This window comes from Dermacentor silvarum, chromosome 11, assembly GCF_013339745.2.
Source record: "Dermacentor silvarum isolate Dsil-2018 chromosome 11, BIME_Dsil_1.4, whole genome shotgun sequence".
In the NCBI taxonomy this organism is placed as follows: domain Eukaryota; kingdom Metazoa; phylum Arthropoda; class Arachnida; order Ixodida; family Ixodidae; genus Dermacentor; species Dermacentor silvarum.
The window spans coordinates 67,695,674-67,718,969 of NC_051164.1; the positions used below are offsets into that span (position 1 = coordinate 67,695,674).

Consider the following 23,296-nt stretch of genomic DNA (forward strand, 5'->3'; position numbering starts at 1 on the left):
ATTCCAAAGCAGGGGTGACAGCGGCGATCCCTGTGGGCTGCCCAGAGACTGGCTTGCCGCAACCTCTCCCGCGTGTGACCGGAAAATCACGTGTCTTTCTTCCAGGAAAGACTTTATTAGGTGATACAAATTGCTGGGCAAGCCCCTGTCCCTGAAGAAGCGAAGCACCAGAGGGTGCCAGACACTGTCGAACGCCCCCCTGAAATCTAGAGACATGAGCACTGCTGGTGTTTTCTCTGCCTTGAGTTGGAGCAGTCGTGTTTTCATGTCGAACAAGGCCAGTACTGCACTCCTCCCGTGGGCAAATCCGTATTGCCTCTCGTGTATGTGCCCGTTGCGATGCAGAAAATAATAAAGTCTCCCATCCCATATACGATGCGCTCCAGTACTTTGCCGAGAACCGAGTTGATACATATCGGTCTGTACGACCCTGGGAGCTCGGGTGGTCTGTTCGGCTTGGGATAAAGATAATCCTACCCCTCCTCCAGCAACAGGGAAAGTACCCAAGGCGCAAAGCCACATTGAATACCATGAGTGCAAATCCTGGCTGCGCCTTTATCAAGCCCTTCACTAACGCCGGCGTGAGTCCATCCGCTCCGGGTGCCGAATTTCCCAGCATTTTCCCCAGAATCACTTCAATTTCGTCCACGGTGAATTCCCTCTCGCGCGTCCAATAGGCTGTCGCCACCAGCGAGCGCACTTCCGCATAACACGGCTTGTCTTTACTAGGGTCGCCCACCGCTATCTGTGTCCGCAGAAGCAGGGCCGCCGATTCAAGGTGCGTGGTTGTTGTCGCGTTCACCTTACGCCGGTGTTGCAATGTTGTAAAGGCAATACACCATGGATTGCCTTTACCCCTGATCGGTCTGAGGTGCTTTTTATGCAGGCGGTCATACAGCATCTGAAAGCCGGACAGGACCGCATCCAGAGCCTCCGTCTATCGCAATTCTGCGCCCTGCACCCGCGCGAACCACTGTTCGTCACGCAGCGAGTCCAGGAGTTCGAACTGCGCAAACGTTGTGAGCCTCCGGCGCCGCTCTCCCTGGCCTGCTCCGATTTGTACTTCAATGTTTCGGTGCTCCGAATAAGTCAAATCGTCCCTCACAGCCCAGCTGTAACCCTGCCGCAACGACGCTGTGTGTCACCATCGTGATATCTATCCAGCTCGCGGCGTATTTAGTTTCGTACGTGGGCTGGCTTTGCGGGTCGTTTAACATAATCAGACGGTTGGCTGCCATAAATTCAAGAAGGCGCGTACCTCGCTCGTCTCCCGCACATGGACCCCAGAGCGGGTGTTTTGCATTGAAATCGCCCGCTACGATGACGTTCCGGGTTCGCGACAGCGCCATCGCCCACTCTATCTCCTCCAGCGTCGCATCCATAGACCGATGCGGTGGCGCGTATGCAGAGATGAATGTAAATTTCAAATCTCTCGCCTCACAGTAAACCGTCACCACTAATTTTGCTAGGACCAGCGGGCAAATATCCAGCTGCGGTCTATGTGCAATTATCATGGCTGCAGGGTCATTTTCCACAGCAAACTTTTGATAGCCTAGCGGGAGCTGCGCCACCTTCCCGCACGGACGATAAGGGTCCGATATTGCCGCCAAGGGCACCTCGCATTGCCGCATGCGCTCGCACAGATTTTGAGTGGCCAGCCTAGCGTGGTCCAAGTTTCTGTATGAACGACACCCTCACCGCCCCCTCTCCCTTCGACCTTTCCGTTTTTCTCCCGCGCGTCCCAACACCCTGCTCCGCAAGCCGCACGCCCGCGGTCGGCACCTCGCTCCCCGACGTGCTGTCATCTCGTGTTGACCTTTCACCCCCACTCCCACCCTCGCGGCGCGCATGCTGCCGCTAAGCGCCATAATTTGTGCGCGCTCTCGGCCTCGCCACGCTCTCCATCAGCATCGGACACTCGGGGTATAGTGAACTAGAATATCTTAAAAACATTCTAGTACGCTGTACTCGGGGTGCCCGGCAGTGTGACTTGACGACGGAAGACCTGCGCGGCGGCATACCGCGCAGCACACAGCTGCCTCTCCCAAGCGCGCCTTGCACGTGATCCCAAGGTGCTCACCCGCGCAACGCATGCATACTGCTTTGGAGATATTATTGCGCACCGGGCATGTAGTACGACCATTACCATAGGTTGCGCAAAAGGTACACGTCGAAACATGCTCCATCGCCCGGACCATCGTCCAACCCAGCGAGAGACGCGGGCGCGACATGAGTTCTTTGAACGCGTGTGAGGGTTAACCTCGGCGATGTAAGCGCCCATTCCCGCCTTCTTTCTGTAGGTTACCCTGACCTTGCACGTTTCGAGGTCGAGGCCAAGAGCAGGGTTCTTATCATTAAGTCTCTTTAAAAAGTCATGCGGCGCTATGTCGTGGTCCACCCCAGAAAACTTAACGTGGGGGCTCCGCTTTTCTCCCACTCGAACAATCAAGGCCGATCGTCTAACTGAGTTTTCCTTCGATTGCTTTCTTCATGTTTTGAATTGACTGCTTGCGGTTGGTAAAAACCGTGACGCCGTACCTTGTGAGCCGCAAGGAGACGTCCTTGATATCCTTCGAAGCAGGGTCGATGTTGGTTTTGAGGAGGCGCACCACGTCCCTCGCTGGCGCGTCCGTCTGGCTAGTCGGCGTCAGGAACGCGACGTGGTTGTGCATGGGGCGAGAAGGCGCCCCCACGGCACCAACCACCGCATCAGGACCGCCGCAGGCCGCGCCAGCGGCGGGCAGGATGCCCGACTTCAGCGCAGCCGCATATAGCTCATCTGCGTAGCGGGCACGGACGCCAGGGCGCCCGCTCCGACGCTGCCAGCACCCGCCGTCACAAAGACATCGGCCGATGGCGCGCCAAGACCCCGACCGGCACTCCCAGGGCCAGCCTCCGCGACGATGGCACGCCTCTGCAACGCCGCGCCTCAACGAGCTGGCCCTGCAAGGCAAGGGCCGCGCCGCGCTCCGTGGCCGCCTCCGCCCGCAGGTCCGAGCAGAAGGCGACCATCTCGAAAACCCGGGCCATCAGGAACTTTCGGGCGTCGACGGGCACCTTGTTCGCCGGACACGTACAATAGTTCAGGACCTCGTCCTCGGTCTCCCGCACTCAGCTCTGCACGCGGCTGCCGAGGTCCGCGGGGAGCGCCGCCGCCACCGCCGTGTTCTCCGAAACAGAGGACAGCGTCTCTTCGTCCTCGGTGTCGACTGGTCGCTCCTCCGAAGTCGCTGGCATTCGATCTATCATGGCGCAGAAACGCGCGATCACCGCATCGCCGTCCTCCGACAGATCCCCCTCCTCCGAGCGGGGCGACTGCCCAGCACTAGGTGGGTCCGTCGGGGACGCCGAGATGACATGGGTCTACCGTCTGCCTAGTGTTAGGCCACGGCCGCTAGATAAAAAAAAAAAGGTGCGGCCTGCCGCGTCGGGCGCGCTGCTATGGGAGCGAACGTGACGGCCGTAGTTGCATTGTCGGCCGCTTGGCTGGGCCGAACGGCGCTAGCTGAGGGGGATGGAACGCTTCGGCTTGCACGCGCGACGGCGTTCCAAGCGCGTTCCTGACGCATTTGCTATGTCGATGCCAGACAACAGACCCACAAAATTTATCCGAAGTCCTCTTTGTCTGGGTCCCCGGACATAGTGGAATCTTTTTAAATGAATCAGCTGACTCGCTTGCTTCGACATCACTAAATGGTCCGGTCATAATTATTCTTCCTGATTTCTCTTTTATAACAGGAGCTAGATTTTAACGCCTTTTATTGCTGAATTGCCATGACTAGTCCATACTTTCTTCAGACGATTTTCAACATTTAAAATTTCGGTGGAACACGAGCAAATGCCTTTCACGCCAATGTGAGGCGACGCTGTTAACTTTCCGCTGCAGAGTTCCCCGCCTAAATTTTTATCTTCATAGATCCGGTTTATCAATCACTGACCTCTGCTTGTTTTGTAATCAACCGGAGACTATTGACCATTTATTTCTTTCTTGCCACCGCTTCTCCTCCTTCCGTAGAACGTTTCTGTTATTTCCAAGTAGTAATCTGGGTTTGGCACTTACAACGCCAAACATTTTGTCTTTTGGGGCCTGTCAATTAGGCACAAGTCAGGGATCGATGATCACTGCAGTACACAAATTTATTGAAGCATCCGGAAGGTTACGCTGCTAGGGTACCGACCGTGGTACATTTTATTTCATTGCGATAGCAATTATATGGACACTCCAAAGCAGATTTCTGCCGTCGGCGTCACCGTCGCCGTGAGGTTCCGTATGACGTCAATGGAGATGAAATCGTCGCCGCGCGTCACCGAACGCTGTATGTGCGAGTGAAAGGGCGCGAGGGACGCGCGCTTTCACGGGGAGTGAACCCACGGCGGAGAACAATCGCGCGTTCTGCGCCGTGATGATGACGATGATGATGATAAGTGGTTCTTGAGGGAAAGGGAAAGGTTGACGCTATCTTCTGCAGCCCTTGAGGGAGCACGGCTCAGCGCCAACGGGGAGGGGTAAGTGGGAGAGAAAGAAGGGATAAGTTAAGGGCTGCATAAGTAGGCGTCTCTTTCCTCCTTTACAATCACCATATATGTAGAGCAAACGCGCCTTCTTCGGACGCACGAAAGGCCGTGGGGGGAGGGGGAGGGAAGAGAAGCGACGTTTAGCTGCAGCACCAAGTGCCTATTTATATCAGAGGCTCCGGCAACAGTCACCAACGCCGCACGCATTTTGTGCGAACGCGGGCAAAACGCCGACGGCGTCGACAACAGTTGTGCGTGTTGCCGGTGCTGCTGCATGTCCAAGTTTATACAGCTGATAAAGCTACTATCATTACTCCGTATAGCTCTCTACAAATTTGCTATCGCAATTGATGCTTCGCCTTTCGGGTGAAACTGCGACAACTTTTTATGTTTATTTTTGTAGTTAGTCGACCTGGCCCTTTTTCATTCGATCACTCCAGAGGCTTTTAGCTCTACTTGCCCCGACTGTGCGGCTGTTAGCAATCTAGAACACATGCTCTGGCGATGCCCCTCGTTACAGGGGCCGAATCGCATCACGGAAGAAGAATGGAGCTCTGCCATACAGAGCTCAGACCTGTCACGACAAACTTGGGCTGTCCAGAGAGCCCACGATGCGGCGGTTAGGCTCGGCCTACCCGTCCCCACGTGGGAGCGGCCCGCAGCTCTGCCCTATAGGGCAGGGCTTCTCAGGACCTATTTAATAAAGTTCTTTGTCTGTATGTCTGTTGTAGTTAGTTTCCTCTTAATTTTTATTTAGTTAGTTTATGTATAGGACATCTTAAAATCTGTGTAAGGAGTTGCCAAAATCTTAATTTTGATTATTCACCTTTACCCCTTTGTTCGTTGTTAGGTGTATGTTTTATTTTATCCAGTGTGGCCAATCCCCCTCGTGGGTACGAGCCATGTTTTGAGGCAACAACAACAACAACAGACCCCGGCGCGTGGCGCAGCGGCGGATCCGTTTTCGATGCACGCGGCAGGCCGCACCTTTTTTTTTTTTTTTTTTTTTTTTATCTAGCGGCCGTGGTTATGCATACTTAGGCAGGCCCACCCGCACAATGGCGCATACCCGCTCGGTGGGCGGCGGCAAACAGCCAACGGCCAAAAATTAATAAATAACCCCTTTTAAACCCAATCCGCGCGTCGAATGGCGTCCCTATGCGTTTAAAAACAAACCTCAGCTGAAATTTTGGAAGCCGAATCTAAAATACCTTTGATTTGCTTGAACATCCAAGAGAGCGACGTGCCGGCCCAACCGGTGGGCATTCGTTCGGTCAACTAGGCTCCGAGTCACTTGGGCAGACGCGGCTAGCGTCTCTCAGCACCCTTCATCGTACATGGTGTCAGAAGTGGCCGCCGTTCGCTAGCGTCTCTCAGCACCCTTCATCGTACATGGTGTCAGAAGTGGCCGCCGTTCGCTCTCTCTAATGGCGAACAAGCCGGACGCTACGTTTGCCGGAATACCTGGACTCCAACAGCCATCGAGCTTCGACTTCGCCGACCCAAGTACTACATGGTCTACCTGGATTGAGCAGTTCGAGGACTATGCCTTCGCAACGCCTCCTCTTGGCCACTGCCGGATCCCTTGGCCGTTGCCTTGGCCTACGCTACAGGATTGCACCAAGCTACCGACGAGGTTCGGGTTCGAACGCTTCTTTATTGCATGGGTGTTCAAGCTCGACGCGTGCTGGCGTCTTTCAACTTGTCGGCCGAAGAAGTTCAGTCGTACAGCGTTGTTAAAAGCAAGTTCACCTCGCGTTTCGTGCACCCGCTAAACCAAGTTCATGAGAGAGATCGCTTTCACAAGCGGACGCAGCAAGGAGACGAAAGCGTCGATGCTTTTTATTCCGGGTCGCGAAACATGGTTAAAAGATGCAACTATACGGCTCAGCGTCCGTCGAGGACAGGCTCGTTCGAGACCGATTTATTGTCGGTTTGTTGGACAGCAGGTTATCGGAACAACTCTGCCGCACTTCCGACTTGACGCTTGAGAAAGCGCTCCTGCATGCACGTCTGCACGAAGATGCCGATCGAGAAAAACGTGAACGAGAAAGTCAGTTACCTGGGCCAGTCGCCGTTGATGCAGCGAAACGCAGGCCAGCGATAACGAGAAGGCAGTCGCGTAATCAAGCGTCGGGATCACGAGAAACGCTCCTCGCCGGCGCGCACAGATCGTGTCACTTCTGCGGACGAGAAGAGCATGAGAGGAAATTTTGTCCTGCTAACAAAGCTGTCTGCAAGTTTTGCAAAAAAAAGGACACTTCGAAGCAGTTTGGTTAGCTAATCAACGCTCGCAAAGCCGACAGTCACATGCCACCGAGATGAATGCTGTCAAGACCAATGAGGCAAATGCTAAGTTTGTTTGGGTCCACGTGAATGGAGTCCCACTCAAGTTCAAGGTTTACTCAAAAGCGGAAGTTACCGTCGTTCCAAGCACTTTTTCGGGCGTACCGTCGCGACTCGAAAAACCGGAGGGTCATGTCACCGGTACAGGAAATTATCCTTTGAAAGTAACAGGTCAATTCACAGCTACGTTGGAGTGGAAGAGCCGCACCTGCGCACAGTCAGTGTACGTCATGCCTTCACAGTCTACACCTCTACTAGGCTACCCTGCTATCAGCGCATTGGGAATTGTGAAGTTCATCGACGCCGCACATCGACCTGAAGAAGAAGCCAGCTCTGCAAGCGACGCAACCCCTGGCCAGGACATCTTCGAAGGGCTTGGTACCGTAGGGGAGGAGTACACTATTCGACTCAAGCCAAATGCCAGGCCATTTGCTCTCAGTGTACCTCGAAGAATTCCCATTCCTCTGTACAACCAGGTAAAGCAGGAGCTGGACCAGATGGAAAACAAGGTGTCATCAGGCGCATTACGAAGCCGACGCCATGGTGTGCCGGTCTGGTTGCAGTACCGAAGGCATCAGGCGGCATCCGAATATGTGTGGACTTAACAAAGCTCAACAAAGAAGTTATTCGTGAAAGGCACGTGCTTCCAACGGTCGAATGGGTGCTCGGGCAACTGGACGACGCCAAAGTGTTCTCGAAGCTGGACGTGACAGCAGGATTTCACCAAGTGCGATTGTCCCAAGAATGCCAAGAGTATACAACATTCGTTACGCCATTTGGACGCTACTGTTACTGTCGTCTACCTTTTGGCCTGACTTCAGCACCGGAGTATTTTCAGAGAGAAATGGCTCGAGTTCTGGAGGGGCAACCGAACGTCGTCAACATGATAGACGACATCCTGGTTTTTGGCAAATACCGAAGAGCACGACAAGCGACTCGTGGAGGTTCTTGAACGTCTGAGGAGAGCCGGAGTTAAACTCAACAAGTCAAAATGCTGCTTCGGTCAAGACAAAGTAGAGTTTATGGGTGTGGTCATCGACGCCAACGGTATCTGGCCAAGTCCCAGCAAACTCGAAGCACTGCGCAACTTGGAACCACCCAAGGACGTTGCTGGGGTGAGGCGATTCCTCGGCATGGCTAATCATATTGGTCTCTTCCTGCCCAACCTTTCGCAGGCAACCGCCCCTATTCGCGCCTTGCTAGGCGAGCAAAATTCATGGCAATGGGGACCGCTTCAAGAGACTGCTTTTAATCGAGTAAAGGCGATGCTCACCTCAGACCTGTGCGTTGCAAAGTATCATCCCAGTCGTGATACCATTGTCTCATGCGACACTAGCTCATTTGTATTGGGAACCGTTCTTCTGCAGGAACCATCGGGCGAGCGACGCGAGGTAGCCTTTGCATCCAAGTCGCTTACTGAAGCGGAACAGCGCTACAGCCAAACAGAGAAAGAGGCGCTGGTGGTAGCATGGGTAGTGCACCGTTTTGACCAATACATGCGTGGCTTAAATTTCATGGTAGAAACCGATCACCAGCCGCTAGTAACACTACTTGGTAACGCTGCCTTGGACACGATGCCCCCACGTATTCAAAGGTTTCGCATCAAACTTATGCACTACCAATTTAGCGTGGTCTACGTTCCTGGCAAACAGCTAGCCACTGCTGATACTCTTTCAAGGGCTCCGGATGAGGAGCCGTCGATCAGTCCGGTGGATGTGGTGGAGGAGTTCTGGAGAATTTCAAGGTGCTACGGTCACAGACACGAAGCTGGTTACTGTAGATGATGTTCGCAGGCACCAAGAACTGGACTGGGAATGCAACCAGCTCGTCAAATACTACACTCAGGGCTGGCCACGTCGAGACGGGATTCCGGAGCACATCAAGAAGTACTGGAGCCATCGAGGTGATCTCTCTTTGTGCAACGGCGTCTTGCTAAAGGGTAATCGCTTTGTCATCCCGGCTTCGCTGCAAAAGGATACGCTCGAACTTATCCATGAAAGCCACCAGGGAACTAACCGATGCCGCCTAAGGGCCCAGGACTCCGTGTGGTGGTACGGACTTTCGCAGCAAATACGGGACACAGTCACTCGCTGCAGGCAGTGTGCAGTCACACGAGCGCAAAGAAGCGAGCCATTGGTGGTAACGAAGACTCCAGCGCAACCGTGGCAAGTAGGAATGGACTTGTTTAGTTACAAGGGACAGAACTACCTACTAGTAGTTCTCGCTACCCTGAAGTCATCTACATGCGAAGCACATACTCTGAGGCGGTTGTCAGTGCAGTCAAAAGCATTTTTGCTCGTTTTGGCATTCGTGCAGTAGTATGAAGCGATAATGGACCTGTTTCACATGCCTTTGGTGCTTTTGCGAAGCGCTATGGCTTCCAACACATCACCTCAAGTCCAAACTACCCGCAGTCAAATGGAGAAGTGGAAAGGATGGTGCGTACGATCAAAGAATTGATTGCGAAAGCAGACGATCCTTTTCTGGCTCTTCTGTCGTATAGAGACACTGCAGGCGTCACAGGGTTCAGCCCAGCGCAGCTTCTGTTGGGTCGCAGCCTGCGAATCAGGCTTCTCAAGATAGTGGACCACCTCGAACCGAAGTGGCCGGCACCAGACGATGACAAGTGCCAAGACGAAGAGGTGAGAAGGCAGCAGAAGAAAGACTTCGATCGCCGTCATGCCGCGACCATCCTTCCTCCGCTCCAGCCAGGAGATATGATGTGGGTTCGAGACATCAAGGATACGGCGTGTGTTCTTAGCCCAGCCTCCAAGCCCCGCTCGTACGTCGTGGAAACACCCAACGCGGTGCTTGTGCGTAATAGGATGCATCTAGTGCCCTATTCAGACCCAACGATGGGCCAGCTCAGCGAGCCAGCTCAGGGTGAAAACCGCGAGGAGCACGAAGCGCCGACCACGGTAACAGACGCCACGGTAACAGCGACACCACAAGTCTCCAATGATCGCGGCGTAAGAGTCACCAGGTTTGGGCTTCGAGTCAAAACTCCGAGAAGACTTGACTTGTGACGTGTTTGGTGTTTCTTGTGTACATATCTCGGGGGAGGGATGTAGAGAGCGCTACGCGCCATGCGTTCTATACATATGGTGTTGTCTAATAAAGGTGGGCATTCGTTCGGTCAACTAGGCTCCGAGTTACTTGGGCAGACGCGGCTAGCGTCTCTCAGCACCCTTCATCGTACATACTATGCTTCTTTCGTAACGAAGAGCAAGCTATTGGCCACTTCCTTCCTTCTTGTCGCAGTTTCTCTTCCTTTGAAACAGCGCAAGATTTCTTTCTTCTTTATTTTCCTTTTCGCTGGCTGTTCCGAATGTATTGTTTGAAGCCAAACAGTTTTGCCGCACTCGCAGGGCAATTCGCATTGCACATCACAAGTTTATTGTGCTATCAAGCAGTTTAGGTTGCTAAAGAAAGGCCATCTCCGTCGCGACTTAATTTTGAAACATTATCTCTTAACCTTAAAATTCAAGGTAATCAAATTCTAGGGTTTTACTTGTCAAAACCAGGATTCGATTCTGAAGCACGCCAGTAGGGGGGGACTCTGGAATAATTCTGACCACCTGGGGTTCCTTAGCATGCACCCAATGCGTACGCGGGCGTTCTTGCATTTCCGTCCCCATCGAAATGCGGCGGCCGCGGCCGGCGTTTGATCCCGCGCTCATCGGACTCAGCAGTGAAACGCCAAAGGCCCCAGCGCCACCACGGCGTAATGGCGCAATCTCTCTTTTTATTAAATGCGAAGCACTTTAGGGGCCCGGGCTGTCGGCACGTGACGCGCAAGAACAGGGTCAGAACAAGTGCAGAATCGATCAAAATAGGCTCAAAATAAACTAACATGATTCAGAATAATGTGAAATATAGGAATACTCATGAATTAATCGAATTAACACAAATTCGTTAAAATCGCGTTTAACTATAATCAGCAAAGGCTTTTTTGGTTCCATGTGCGTGTTGGTTTGGCTTCATGTGCGTGGCGGTTTCCCACCAGTTGTGTCCAAACGGATGATCGATTGCTAAACACAATATAAACACATGATAAAACAAGATAAACTCAAGGAAAATGCAAGGGAAACACCGGCGAATCACTGCTTCGCACTTCCCCAGCTTTCACGTTGAGGGCAACTGCATTACCGCCGAGTTTACCAAAGCCACTGTCCCGGACTGGTACCCCATTTTTTTTTCCTTGAATTTCATATCAGCTATTTTCTTGGTTAGTTTTTTTTTTCGCAATACTGATATTTGTTGATGGTCATTCAATTTATAGTATATAATCCATGCCATGTTGGATATGCGTCATACCTGAAAAAAATCTACATCAACAGCAAAGCCACTGTTTCCTGCAACGGATTATGCGCGTGACCATACGGAAGCAGTAAGGTGGAAAGTTGGGCGAGTTGGAATAATTCTTCAAAGAGCACGTTTCCCTCCCATCCTTGAGCCCGTTAATTGTGAAGCATGCGGTTGTACTTCTTTTTTAGATTGAATCAAGATCATCGTCAATCACAGACAATAACGCTCGCGAACTTGCAGCAGCATTTTACATCACAAAAGATGCATGATAACTCCATGTTAGAACCATCTATCTCTATGTTAGAGCGTGAGACGCAAATGCTTGGTGATCAATTCCATGTGACTTAAACACGTGCGTCTTCCAGTCGCGCGCAACGCTGCCGAGGGCGGGAAGGAAGAAGGGGGGGGGGGGGGGGGGGGGGGGGGGGCGTTCTACTCCGAGCGGCCCGAGCGGCCGCGCGCCCGCCTGGACAACGCCACCTGGACTCCTAGTCTAGGTGGTGTTGGCCTAGACCGCAAGGGTCCGGGGGAGGGGGGGGGGGGGGCGTTCTACGCCGCGCGCGCCCGCCCGGCCGCTATATCTTGAAAGCTATCTGCGGCGGGGACAGAGTCCGCCTTGCGCTGTGCTTTCGCGACTTAGTTCGCGTTGATGCGAGCGGCGGCACGAAGGTCAATTCTCTCGCTGCTGCTGCTGCGCTTACTCACGGCAGTGTTTTCACAGCGAGTTTCCGCGATGATCGAGTGAGATGTGTTCATGCTTGCTTGTGCGCGCGTGACACCATGATTGTCCATTTTGTTAGTATGCCTATGTTTACAAGTTTATACGGCTTATAAAACTACTATACTTACTTCGGATAGATATGCACTCATTTGCTTTCGCAATCGATGCTTCGCCTTTCGGGCGAACTGCGCCTTTTATTGCGATAGCAATTATACTCAAAGCGCACTTCTGTCGTCGCCGTGAGGTTCCGTATGAAGTCCAAACACGGTAACAGCGACGCCGCGCGCCGTACGCTGTATGTGCGAGTGAAAGCTAGCGAGGGTCAGCCGACGATAGCGGCTCAATCTCGCGCGCGCGAGGAAGGAAAGCGAGGCGGGAGCGTGCCGTCTTCGTCACGCGCGAGGCATGGGGGGAAGGTGAGGGAGGGGTGCGTTGTACACCGGCGGCTGCTGCTTACGGCGCGGCCGCGCGGCCGCCGTATCTTGAAAGCGCTCTGCGACGTGTACAAAATGTGCGCCCGCGCAGGCCACATCTTCAAAGCGATTTGCGATGTGAACAAAGTCTGACTAGTGGCGGTAGCTTCGTATGGGCTGTGCTTTCGAAGTTTACCTTGGGTTGAAGCGAGAGGCGGCACGAAGGTCAATTCGCTCGCTTCTGTTGCCGCGCTTCCCCCCTCCAGCGTTTTGACAGCAAATTTCCGCGGTCATCGAGCGAGATGTGTTGCTGTTTACCTGTGCGCGAGTGACACCGTGCTTGTTAATTTAGTTAGTAACGAAATGTGTACAAGTCATGCGGCCGATAAAACTACTATCCTTAGTTGGCATAGCTGTCTACTAATTTGCTATCGCAATCGATGCTTCGCCTTTCGGAAGAAACTGCGACATTTTTTTTTCAGTGGTTTGTGCTTGTGTGATGTTTTCATTACCTTCTCTGTGGGCAATCCTGTTCGTTGGTGTGACCCCCCCCCCCTGGCTTGAAACAAGAACTACTACTACTACTACTACTACTACTACTACTACTACTACTACTACTACTACTACTACTACTACTACTACTAACTACTAATACTACAGGCAGCCAGAACGACCACAGCAACAATCAAACAAGCGGTCGGTTTGCTACCCTACGCAGAGTTAAAGGGGTGGACGTGACGGAAAGAAAAAAAGTAATAACAAGCAAGGAATCATTAGCAGTGCGAGCACGCGGGGCTGCCCATCAAGCCTACTATCGGTCAGAAAAGGTGCGTTGGTTTGTGAGCCTGCAACGGACCGAATAACAATTCAATATTATTTATCTCGAAAATGGGTCTGCCTTCCAAAGCGTACCTTTCGGGCTGACGGTCAGTGGCCGCCCGGAGTCGTCCAGGACCACGAGCGAGCAGGTGGCGTCGAAGCCGATGCCACTTACGTCCGTCGCCTCCCGACACACCTCCTGTGCAAGTATTTATGAGCAGAAGGTTGAACACCTCAAATAATTAAAAGAATGCAAATAGACACACTCGCAAATCCGCGCACACCTACACACGCAAACACATTAGATACGTCCGCCACACACAGCGCACTCCATGCTTGCCCATGAACCACGACGTCCGCCACACACACACTCTGTGTGGGACGTCGTGGGCAAAAATTTATGGGCAGGCACGGAGTGCCACTACCTTCGTGAAATGTTCCTCAGGAGTTGTTTATTCGATTCCTCTTTCCTGCGGTAAAGTGTACATCGGGCACACCGAGCGATGTTTAAACGATCGATTACGAGAGCGCGCACAAAAAGTAAAGAAAACAATTTGGCGCAGTTCCATCTGAAAGGCGAAGCACCAATTGCGATAGCAAATTAGTAGAGAGCTATGCGGAGTAAGGATAGTAGTTTTATCAGCTGTATAAACTTGGACATGCAGCAGCACCGCCAACGCGCAGAACTGTTGCCGACGCCGTCGGCGTTTTGCCCGCGTTCGCACCGAACGCGCGCGGCGTTTTTATATAAATACGTATTTGGTGCCGCAGCTAAACGTCGCCTCCCCTCCTTCCCTCCCGTCCCCCCACAGCCTTTCGCACGACGGCAAAAGTTGCGTTTGCTCTCCATAAATGGCAAGGAGGAAAGAGACGCTTAATTCTGCAGCCCTTCAGGGAGCACGGCGCAGAACGCGCGTTTGCTCTCCGACGTGCGTTCGCTCCCCGTAAAAGCGCGCGTCCCTCGCGCTCTTTCACTCGCATATACAGCGTCCGGAGCGCGGCGACGATTTCATCGCCGTTGACGTCATACGAAACCTCACGGCGACGGCGACGACGACGGCGGCAGATCTGCTTTGGAGTGTCCATATAATTTCTATCGCAATAAAAAATTACACCATCTTCCCGTCGGGGAACCTTGAGTAGTATGCGAAGCAGCCATGGGGTCGACTCAAGGTAGTTTTATCAGCTGTATAAACTTGGACATGCAGCAGCACCAGCAACGCGCAGAATTGTTGTCGATGCCGTCGGCGTTTTGCCCGCGTTCGCACCGAACGCGCGCGGCGTTGGTGACTGTTGCCGGTGCCTCTGGGGCGCCTACCGTCGCGCCTCTAACCTAAGCTGCTTCGCATTATCGCGCGCGGAGCCGCAGGTGTTGCCATTCGTTGCGCAATCCGGAAAGGAGAGGAGCGTCGGAGTGGAGAGGAGGAATGCCGAGAGGAGAGGAGATGAGACAAGGAGAGGAGGGGGAGGAGGATGCGCAGTAGGGGTGTTTGACGCACGGCGGTTGGATGGATGGAGGGAGGTAGGGAGGGAGGGAGTGACATAGCCCCGAGCATAAGATGCTTCGCATCTAAAAGTAACAGGCCTGCGCGGCACACGCAGCACAGATGGTGGAGCGGCTCAAGAGTAGCTCCAATTTCGGCACCATGCACACCAGGGTCTTCACGACAAAGTCTCTTCGCCTCGTTTTGACGAGAACGATCTGAACTGTCCGCCCGGCGTCGACGGCGAGCTGCGGCTTGTAATGCTCTCTGCACAGCAATCTGCTGAGCCCGATGATGCCTGGTTGTAGCCGCGCACGTAGCTCTACGATTCGCTTCTTCAGCAGCGGTTCGTACCTTGCGAGGAGACGCCATAACGTGTACCGAAGAGGTATCCAGAATGCGTGGTGCACATCTTACATCGGAATCACGTTGATTGCGCGCCTCGTCTGAATCGCATGTCATCTTCTGCGCCTGCGCACGATACGTTTGCAGGCACCTTAACTAGATGGCGCCACCATACTAACGAAGGCTGGGGATCGCGTTCTTTTTTTTTTAATTGCGCGCCGCGTCTGAATGGAATGTCGTAGTCTGCGCCTGCGCACGCTACGTTTCAGGGGCGTAGCCAGAAATTTTTTTCGGGGGGGGGGGGGGGGGGGGTCACCGGCCGACGGGGGGGGGGGGGAGGCAAGCTTCTGCTTTCTCTACGTCACGTGATCGCTAATAAATATCGGTAGTTTAAGCATACTCTATACATGTATATCAACCGACATGGGACCCCCCCCCCCCCATCGCATGTGCGTTTGCTTGTGAAGAAATAGGAAAAAGTAAAGTAATCTCAGTAAATACAGTAAGTACGACAGGTACAGTGGGCGTTTGGAGCAACGGCCTCTCATCGCGCCACTGAATGGACCAGTCTTCGAAAACGCGTCATTGAGACGATCCGTCGGATGGGAGAAGACATCATTAATTGTTAATCTCCGTTAAGCGTAGATGGCGTCGTCCTCGTCGGGGCGAAGTGCGTTTCACAGGTCAAGGACGGCTATACGCGTGAAAATGCACGTGTGACCAGGCTATACCTACTCCCATAGCAATAGCTTGTTCGCTGCGTCTTTGCGCTAGAAAACTTAAATACGCGCAAAAACGCGTAAGGCTTTTTTTTTTTCCGAAGCTTTCGTCGCCCTGCTCCCTCATACGAGAGGGTTGCATTTCCTGCGGCAAATGCATGGGCCGCTGTGTCTTCCGCTGTGTGCGAGCGTGCAGCTGTCATTTGCCTTTACGTCAACAGATTCAGAATTGTACAGAATATTTCACCGCACAGCATATATATGGCATGTGTACGCATTTTAAGTAGTGCGTGCCACTCATTTCTGCTTCACTTACGCCGGTGCAAACAGGAAGCGGCCCTGTACCTCACATAATCTAGACTGATTGGTGTACTAGTGATGCAGGAATGAACTCCGGTCTTGTTCAGTGCATAGTGCACATAATCAATTTCTCAGGACGCGTGAACTCCGACGAGAACTGTCAGCGCCTGCAACAAGAGCTTACTTACGCTGTACTGCGCACAGCAGTAATTCATGCTTGTCGGCTGTCTGCGTCATGCATTCTGTTGCGAGTCGGTAGAATTTCACTGCTGGCATCAACCCTTTCGTGTGTACATTGCTGGTTTGGGATTCCACAACAAAACAGCAACTACCAGCCTTTCGTAATTGCTGGTTTGGGATTCAACAACACAACAGTATAATTATCAGCCTTCCGTAGGGGCGCAATTGCAGACTAAGCCTACGCAGACTAAGCTCTGACTAAGCCTACATTCACACTTGGGAAGCGGCAAGCGGGCGGAAAGGCCAAAGCGGCCGGAAAATTTTTTCCGCGCCTGTTCAAGTTGTTCACATTTGTTTTGCTACCGCCGCGGCCGCCGCTGCCGTTTTCGTCCAGATCCATCTCGTCTCTGTACGTTTGTCGGCGTGGTGGCGCTCATTATCGCATTTCGAGCCGTATGTTCATTCATTGACCCACCCGTCATCAAAAGTGATCATTTTACACAACTTCGCGTGTCATCTGCGACCTTCGGTAAATTCCTCGTTGGGGTTCCGTAATTCTCTTCACACGGGCGCGGTAGCGCTGAGTCACAGGTTGGTGCCTAGGCGTGAGAATATTTCTTTAATAGCTTTTATTTACAAGTTGTAATAACATTTCATCATTTCGTATTGTCGGCGCCTCCCGGACACCAAAGGGGCAATGGGAGCACCACAGCTAAAACCCGGGCTGGCCCTTGTGTTGGGGCTCGCCAAAGCCTGCGCGTCCTACGTGAGACCTACGCTCCCAATCTATCGTCGCGACGAGAAAAGCACCCCGCGACTTCTGCAACATACCGTACACGTGCGAGGAGAATTATGGAGCGCCAACGAGGAATCTGCCTAACTATTGTCTGCCGTGGAAGTGGAAGAAGAAATGGCTTTTATACTTATACCTACTTTTTTTCTAGAAATGGACAATGAATAAACGGAAGACGCGTACACCTCGGAAACGGCGGTGGTGGGTTCGCCTGGCTTTGAAGCGCGAGAAGTTGGGTCACGCCAAGGCTTCGTTGCCGCACCTCCGGTCGCGCGACGTTGAATACTATCGCGAGTATTGCTGACAGTACGTTTTAGTCCCACTCTTGTCGCAGAGCAAGGGCTGGTTCTTGATCGCGTCGATCAGCATTACAGCCTACACTTTTGGTGCCATGTTCAATTTTACGACCGGTTGTTTACATGCTAGTGTAGCTTCCAGTGAAGCAGAACGACTTTCCGTCGCGTTTCCGCTTAGCCATGGCGAAAAAATCGGCCCGAGACCGATTTGGCTCGCAGCCTGTTTTTCTGCCTGTTTTGCCGCCTAGGCGGGCGGTTTTTTTGCAAGATTTTGCCGCTTCCGACAGCTTCGAGACCAAGTATGAACGTAGCCTAAGATCCTGCGCGAGCGCGGCCTAACCGGCACCTGAAGGGAAGCGGCGGAAATGTATACCGGAGATTTCGACCACCTGGGGTCTTTAACGTGCACCTAAATATAAGTAAACGGGCCTCGAGCGTTTTCGCCATCATCTAAAATGCGGCTGCCGCATTTGTTGCTTCAGAATGTGGTCGCCACATTCTCGCCCAAAACTTCACAGAGTGTCAAAGCCTTGACAAACACCGTGACAGTTTTTTCCATAAGCAGACATGCTATGCTGTAAATTATCAACCCAAAAGGAAGCGCCCAGGAATGAAATTGTGATAGTATATAGCACCGGTTTCATGAATTATGTCAGCGCGAAGCGACGAGAACAAAGGGTGGGTAAGTGGGGGGGGGGGGGGGGGGGGTTGCGGGAAAAATTTTGGGGGTTTGAACCCCCCCCCCCCCCCCCCTTCCTACGCCTCTGCTACGTTTACAGGCGCCTTAACTAGATGGCGCCACCATACTGGCGGAGGCTCGGATCGTCTGCGCCTGCGCTTATAGAGCATTCTTCCGGTGCCCGATAGCAAGCGCTTGCGTGGCTCAGTGATGTATGTTTTGATTATGCACAATGCAACTGTGAAAGTATGTGTATATGTATAATTATGTATTTTGTTCTTTGGCAAAAACTGTTGAAATTGGTGTCCACAAAGTGAAAGTTCCGGCAATAAAGAAAATGAAAGCTTGCGTGGCTCAGGTGTGAAGCTTAAAGAAAAAGGTTTTTACCCCTGGTGGTACCTGCACGCGTTTCACCCGTTTCAGCACATCCTGTCCTGGCCCTCCGCTGTATATGGCTCTGTATAATGGCACTGGGAAAAGTGCATCACAAAGATCTCTGTACAGTGTTTTCCTTTTCACTTCACTGAGATAATCATTCGAAAAACGCACAGACAGGAAGCGTACACTATCGACCACTTCCTTGAAATACCCACGTGGTGTTCCGATCATGCTTTCCGTACTAACTACATGTTCCGGCAATGCGTCGCTCAACCTTAGCTGGCACACAGTGCGCAGAAAGGGGTCACGCACATCGCGAAAAAACAAAAGTCGATTTACCAGCTGTCTAACAAAAAGATGAACCAAGCCCACACCCCCGTCCTTTACCCTTCTGAACAAGTTTGTTCGGCTACACCTTTCCCATGTCGAACCCCAGATAAAAACAGCAAACACTCTGTGCAGACTTGGCACATTTTCTCGAGAACAATGCAACAGTTGCATGACGTAGTACAACTTAGATACAAAAAACATCTTACACACAGTTGCTCTTGCAAAAATGGATAGCTTAGTACCTGTATACATGCGTTGCGCATGCACCTATGTGTTGTCTTTCTTTGTCCCGTCGTTTAGCGTCCTCCAAAAGTTTCAATTCATAAGCAGTTCGCGGTGTTGTTCTCAAGTGCCACGGCAGTTTCACATGCTAGGGTGGATCGAAACCACGTGTATACACTAGGCGATGACGGACGTTGCTGTCATATCCTTAAGCGTGCGTGGCCCGTGGCTGCACGTCCTATGCAACAGAGTCTCAACCAAGACTGGTTCGCAGAAGATAGGGCTTAAAGTAATCAGCAGTCGAAGAACAAGCGATGCTTCTGCAACCGTTTCCACAAGAGGACTTGACGCGCTGACGAAGACAAGCGCATTTTTAGAAGCGTTTGCTGTAGCGACATGGTGTTCGACCACTCTTCATCATAGCAGGGTTGTGTATGTCTTGTGAAACAACCGTGGAAGCTTTGATAGTCGATAATGGTTTCGTTGAAAAATATCTCGTCAATAATCACCATGACATGAAGACAATGAAATCAACGAAGACAAAGGGTAACGTACTTTTTATCGGAATGTAGAAATGCTAAAGTAAAGGAAAGTGAAAGCGGACGAAAAATCTAATTGCCGCAGGTGAGATCGAAACCCCCCGTCTTCGCGTTGCCCGTGCGATGCGCTTATCAATTGAGCTACCCCGGCGCTGTCCTCCCATCCACTTGCTTGTGCGTTACTTGTGTAGTTGCGTACTAGATCTGCCCCTGGTGGTGCTAGCCAGCACTATACCCCTAGGGCTGGATCGTGTACAGAGCTACATATACCGGTGTTCAAAATTAGGCTTTATGGTTTTCTTTAAATTTGGCACTGGGAGGCACGCGAAGGCCACCGGTGCAAATACGTTATGTGGCCAGGGGGACACAAAGTGAGATGATAATTATCGCTGTCAGCAGCCGAATTAACTAAAATTGAATAATTAACGTTTTGGTGACTACGATAAGTAGGTATGTTTGTATTGAAAAGTTAGAGGCGCAGTCGTGTTTCTACACAGTATCAGTTGGAAGAATTTTTCTAGCGTGTCTGTGCTCTGAGATATCCGACTCCAAATTTTAATTGTCGCTCGCATGATTACGCATGCAAGATAGTTAGGATCGGCGCAAAGCTCCTCCCTGATGTGACGCGGCTGTTGCGTGCGGCGTTTAGTCTGACAACGGGGCGGAGGCGTTGGCAAAGATGATAACTGTCCCCCTTCCACTCTCGGCTGGCGAAATAAAAAAAAATCGAAGAACCCGGAACCGCTGACGTCACACGCGACCGCGCAGCCTGTAACGATGGCGGCAGCTGCCATGCCGAGATAACGGCGCGAGCGGTGAAGCTGGAGGGCAGTGCGCGTGCGTAATGGTGACTAGACGAGCGGGCGTGGTCCTTGCCTGGGCTACGCAAATAAAGTGACTGCTGATTTCCAAGTAGTGTAAGTTTCATTGAAATCAAGAGCAACAACTGCACCACCAACAGCATAAACATTTATAGCTATGCTAACGAATATTTCATACTGCCGCTTTAAGTTTGGTGTGGTCATGCACAAATCTCATGAAAACACTTCACCCATCAAGATGTCAATGCCCTAAAAAATGTTCAAAATGCCTCCCTTCTACAGCAATGCAAAGCATGAACTGCTCTCGCGTCAACTCGATAACTCTGCGCAGTACTTCTGGACGCATGCTTGCACGGGCAGATATTATCTTGTACTTCATATGATTGACATCACTGGGCTCTGTTGCATAATTTAGATCTTAACGTAGCCCAAAGAAAAAGGTCGAGCGGAGAAAGGTCAGGGGATCTCGGCGGCCAAAAAATCGCTCCTGCTCGCCCGATCCACTGTCGTGGAAAACGTGTGTCCAACCAGCTCTTTGCCGTGGTGGAGAAATGTGGTGGTGCTCCTTCGTGCTGGAACCGCATTTCGCGCACGTCATTCAGGGAAAGATTGGAGACAAATTCGTCGACGACAACGCCTAATATTTCTTCCGTGTACATCTTTCCGTTCAAGTTGTCCTCAAACAAGTAAGGTCCGATGATCCTGCCGCCCAGTATGCCACGCCACACATTCACACCACAGCGAACTTGATGCTTGTGCTGCCGCAGCCAGTGTGGATTTTCTTGTGACCAATAACGCGCGTTGTGAGTATTCACAGTGCCATTGCGGCTAAACCGAGCTTCATCTGTCCAAATTATTCTGTTTAAGAAGTCCTTTTCTTCATCAATTTTGTCAGGCCCCAATTGCAGAAGTCAACCCGCCTTTCAAAGTCCGCCTCACTTAGGTCCTGGTGAAAGTAAACATGATAGGGATGGAACTTATGCTTTCTTAGCACATTTGCGTTTTGAAGTACCACGTCTACTTTTTCTTCGGTAGAATACCTCGCCCCGCCAGAAGCAGCCATATTAGCACGAAGGGACTCCACGTGGATATCCTTCGTTATCCTTCCGTACAGAGGCGCCGCCATTCCAGAAGCACTCTAGTAGATGACAGTGAAGCTAACGCGTTCACAGGACGATGTCCCTGTGCGATCTCAAGTAATACAAAAATTTGCCGAAAAATTATCTCCTGCTATCGCGTTCAACAGGATTATGCGTACTGCGTACGGCACACCGCGCTGTCATATCTTTATTACGCCAGCCGAGAGGGGAAGGGGAACAGTTATCATCTTTGCCTGTGCCTCCACCCTTTTGTCAGACTAAACAGGCAAATGAGCGAATTCATTCGCTCATTTGCCACCGCGTGTGGTCTACTTGCTTCGGTGAGGACAAATTTTGATGTTTCCTTTTTGAAATCTGAATTCTGGGGTTTTTTTGTGCCAAAACCACAATTTGATTATAAGGCACACCGTAGTGGAGGACTCCGGATTAATTTCGACCCCCTGTGGTTCTTTAAAATGAACTCAATGCACGGTACATGTGTGTTCTTGCACTTCACCCCTTTAAAAATGCGGCCGGCGCGCGGCAGGAATTAGTTCCCGCGCCCTTTGGCTAGCCTGCGCTCTGTCAAAGCCCCTACGCCATCACAGCGGCTGCTCTGCTAAATCAGACGAAACAATAGGATATATTCTGTAACGACGTGCATACATTGGTCGTCCTTTCGAACACGCGGAAATCACCACGATGAAAATTTTCGCCGAAGTGATAATAGTTTCCAGCCAGTCATACGACGTTCTGTTGCGCAAATATTCAAACATTCGCCATTGGGAGCACACTTTCCATCATAAGGTCACTGCCTTATTGGTAGCACGGAGTCAATTTTCTCGCGGGAAAAAAAAACCTAGCTGTCCGCGATGCAGCGACATTTTCACGCCATAAGATTGTGTGGTATTTTGGCAGACTGCTTCTCATCATTTTAAACTGATGCAGCGTATTTCGAGCACCGCAGTTGCTTTCCATGGTTCTTTCTCTTTCTCTTTTTTTCTGTTCAGGGAAGTACTGATTTAAGACCTATACTCTCCGGCCATCAAGCGAGCTCCCCCCCCCCCCCCCCCCCTCGCACTCATCAGCACACGGGAAATACACGAGAAAGGGTCGCAGACATTGCAGATCGTAGAGGAAAAGCAACGGGAACGCGGCGGAAGCTCTGGTGAGTGCATTTCTCGCGGCCAGCTGATAAAGAGGTCTTTTGTCGCTACAACAGCGGCCGGCAGCGGATACCTACACGTGCCGTTCAGTGACACTTCAAGAAGGGACGGCAGCGATTGCTCTCATTGAAGAGAGCTTTGGCCTTCCTCTCGTACGGGCGACGATAAGCGGCTATAGATAGCGCGTGCTCACCGCTAACGAGACTCACATGGAAGCAAAGATCAAACAAGGAAAAGAACAGAAGACCGACAACAACGTGCACAACCGTGTTGACATCCTTGTTTCTGCTTTTGAGTGTTCGTGTTCGAAGCAGCACATATTTACTTCGGCTGCAGCATTAGGTCGGCCGACAATAAGCTCTAAATTGAAATGATAAGTGACACCGCGCGTACCTTGACGGCGTCGCAGCAGGCATTCCATATCTGATCCGATGACTGCTGGTAGAAACCAGGCCGCGGGTTCCACAATTCCAGCGGCCGTGATGCCGTCTTTAGGAAGCGTCCTTTGTCTGTGACGAGTGCTGCGCGGACGCTCTGCGTCCCCACGTCCACGGACACGAACTGCATGGCGCCTCCCTCCTATGCACGCGGTGGTCGAGACGGCAAGCGCGCTCCTTGTGTTGTTGCACTCGGGCCAATGCGTGAGAGGTGCGGAAAGGGCGCGTGCAGTTGGCGGCGGCGCTGCGCCTATCTGGCTCTCTCCCATGCCGCAGCAAACAACAAAACACCGGTGAATGTCGACTGACAATGGCCAATACGCTTAAACACTACAATTTATCCACTTGAGGCACTCTGCATTTGTGGACGCTTACTTCAAGCGTCTTCTATATAAAGAGCGCAACG

General features: G+C 51.9%; 1 protein-coding gene across 1 annotated transcript in view; it reads right to left on the reverse strand.

Annotated features, from left to right (window-relative positions):
- Nucleotides 1-23,081, reverse strand: part of LOC119432644 (FGGY carbohydrate kinase domain-containing protein-like) — a 92,566-nt gene extending 69,485 nt beyond the window's left edge. Inside the window, 2 exon segments of the mRNA XM_049658341.1 lie at nucleotides 13,216-13,321; nucleotides 22,847-23,081. Coding sequence (XP_049514298.1) covers nucleotides 13,216-13,321; nucleotides 22,847-23,020 — 280 coding nt within the window. The 5' untranslated portion in view covers nucleotides 23,021-23,081.
- Between the last annotated feature and the right edge of the window lie 215 nt (nucleotides 23,082-23,296).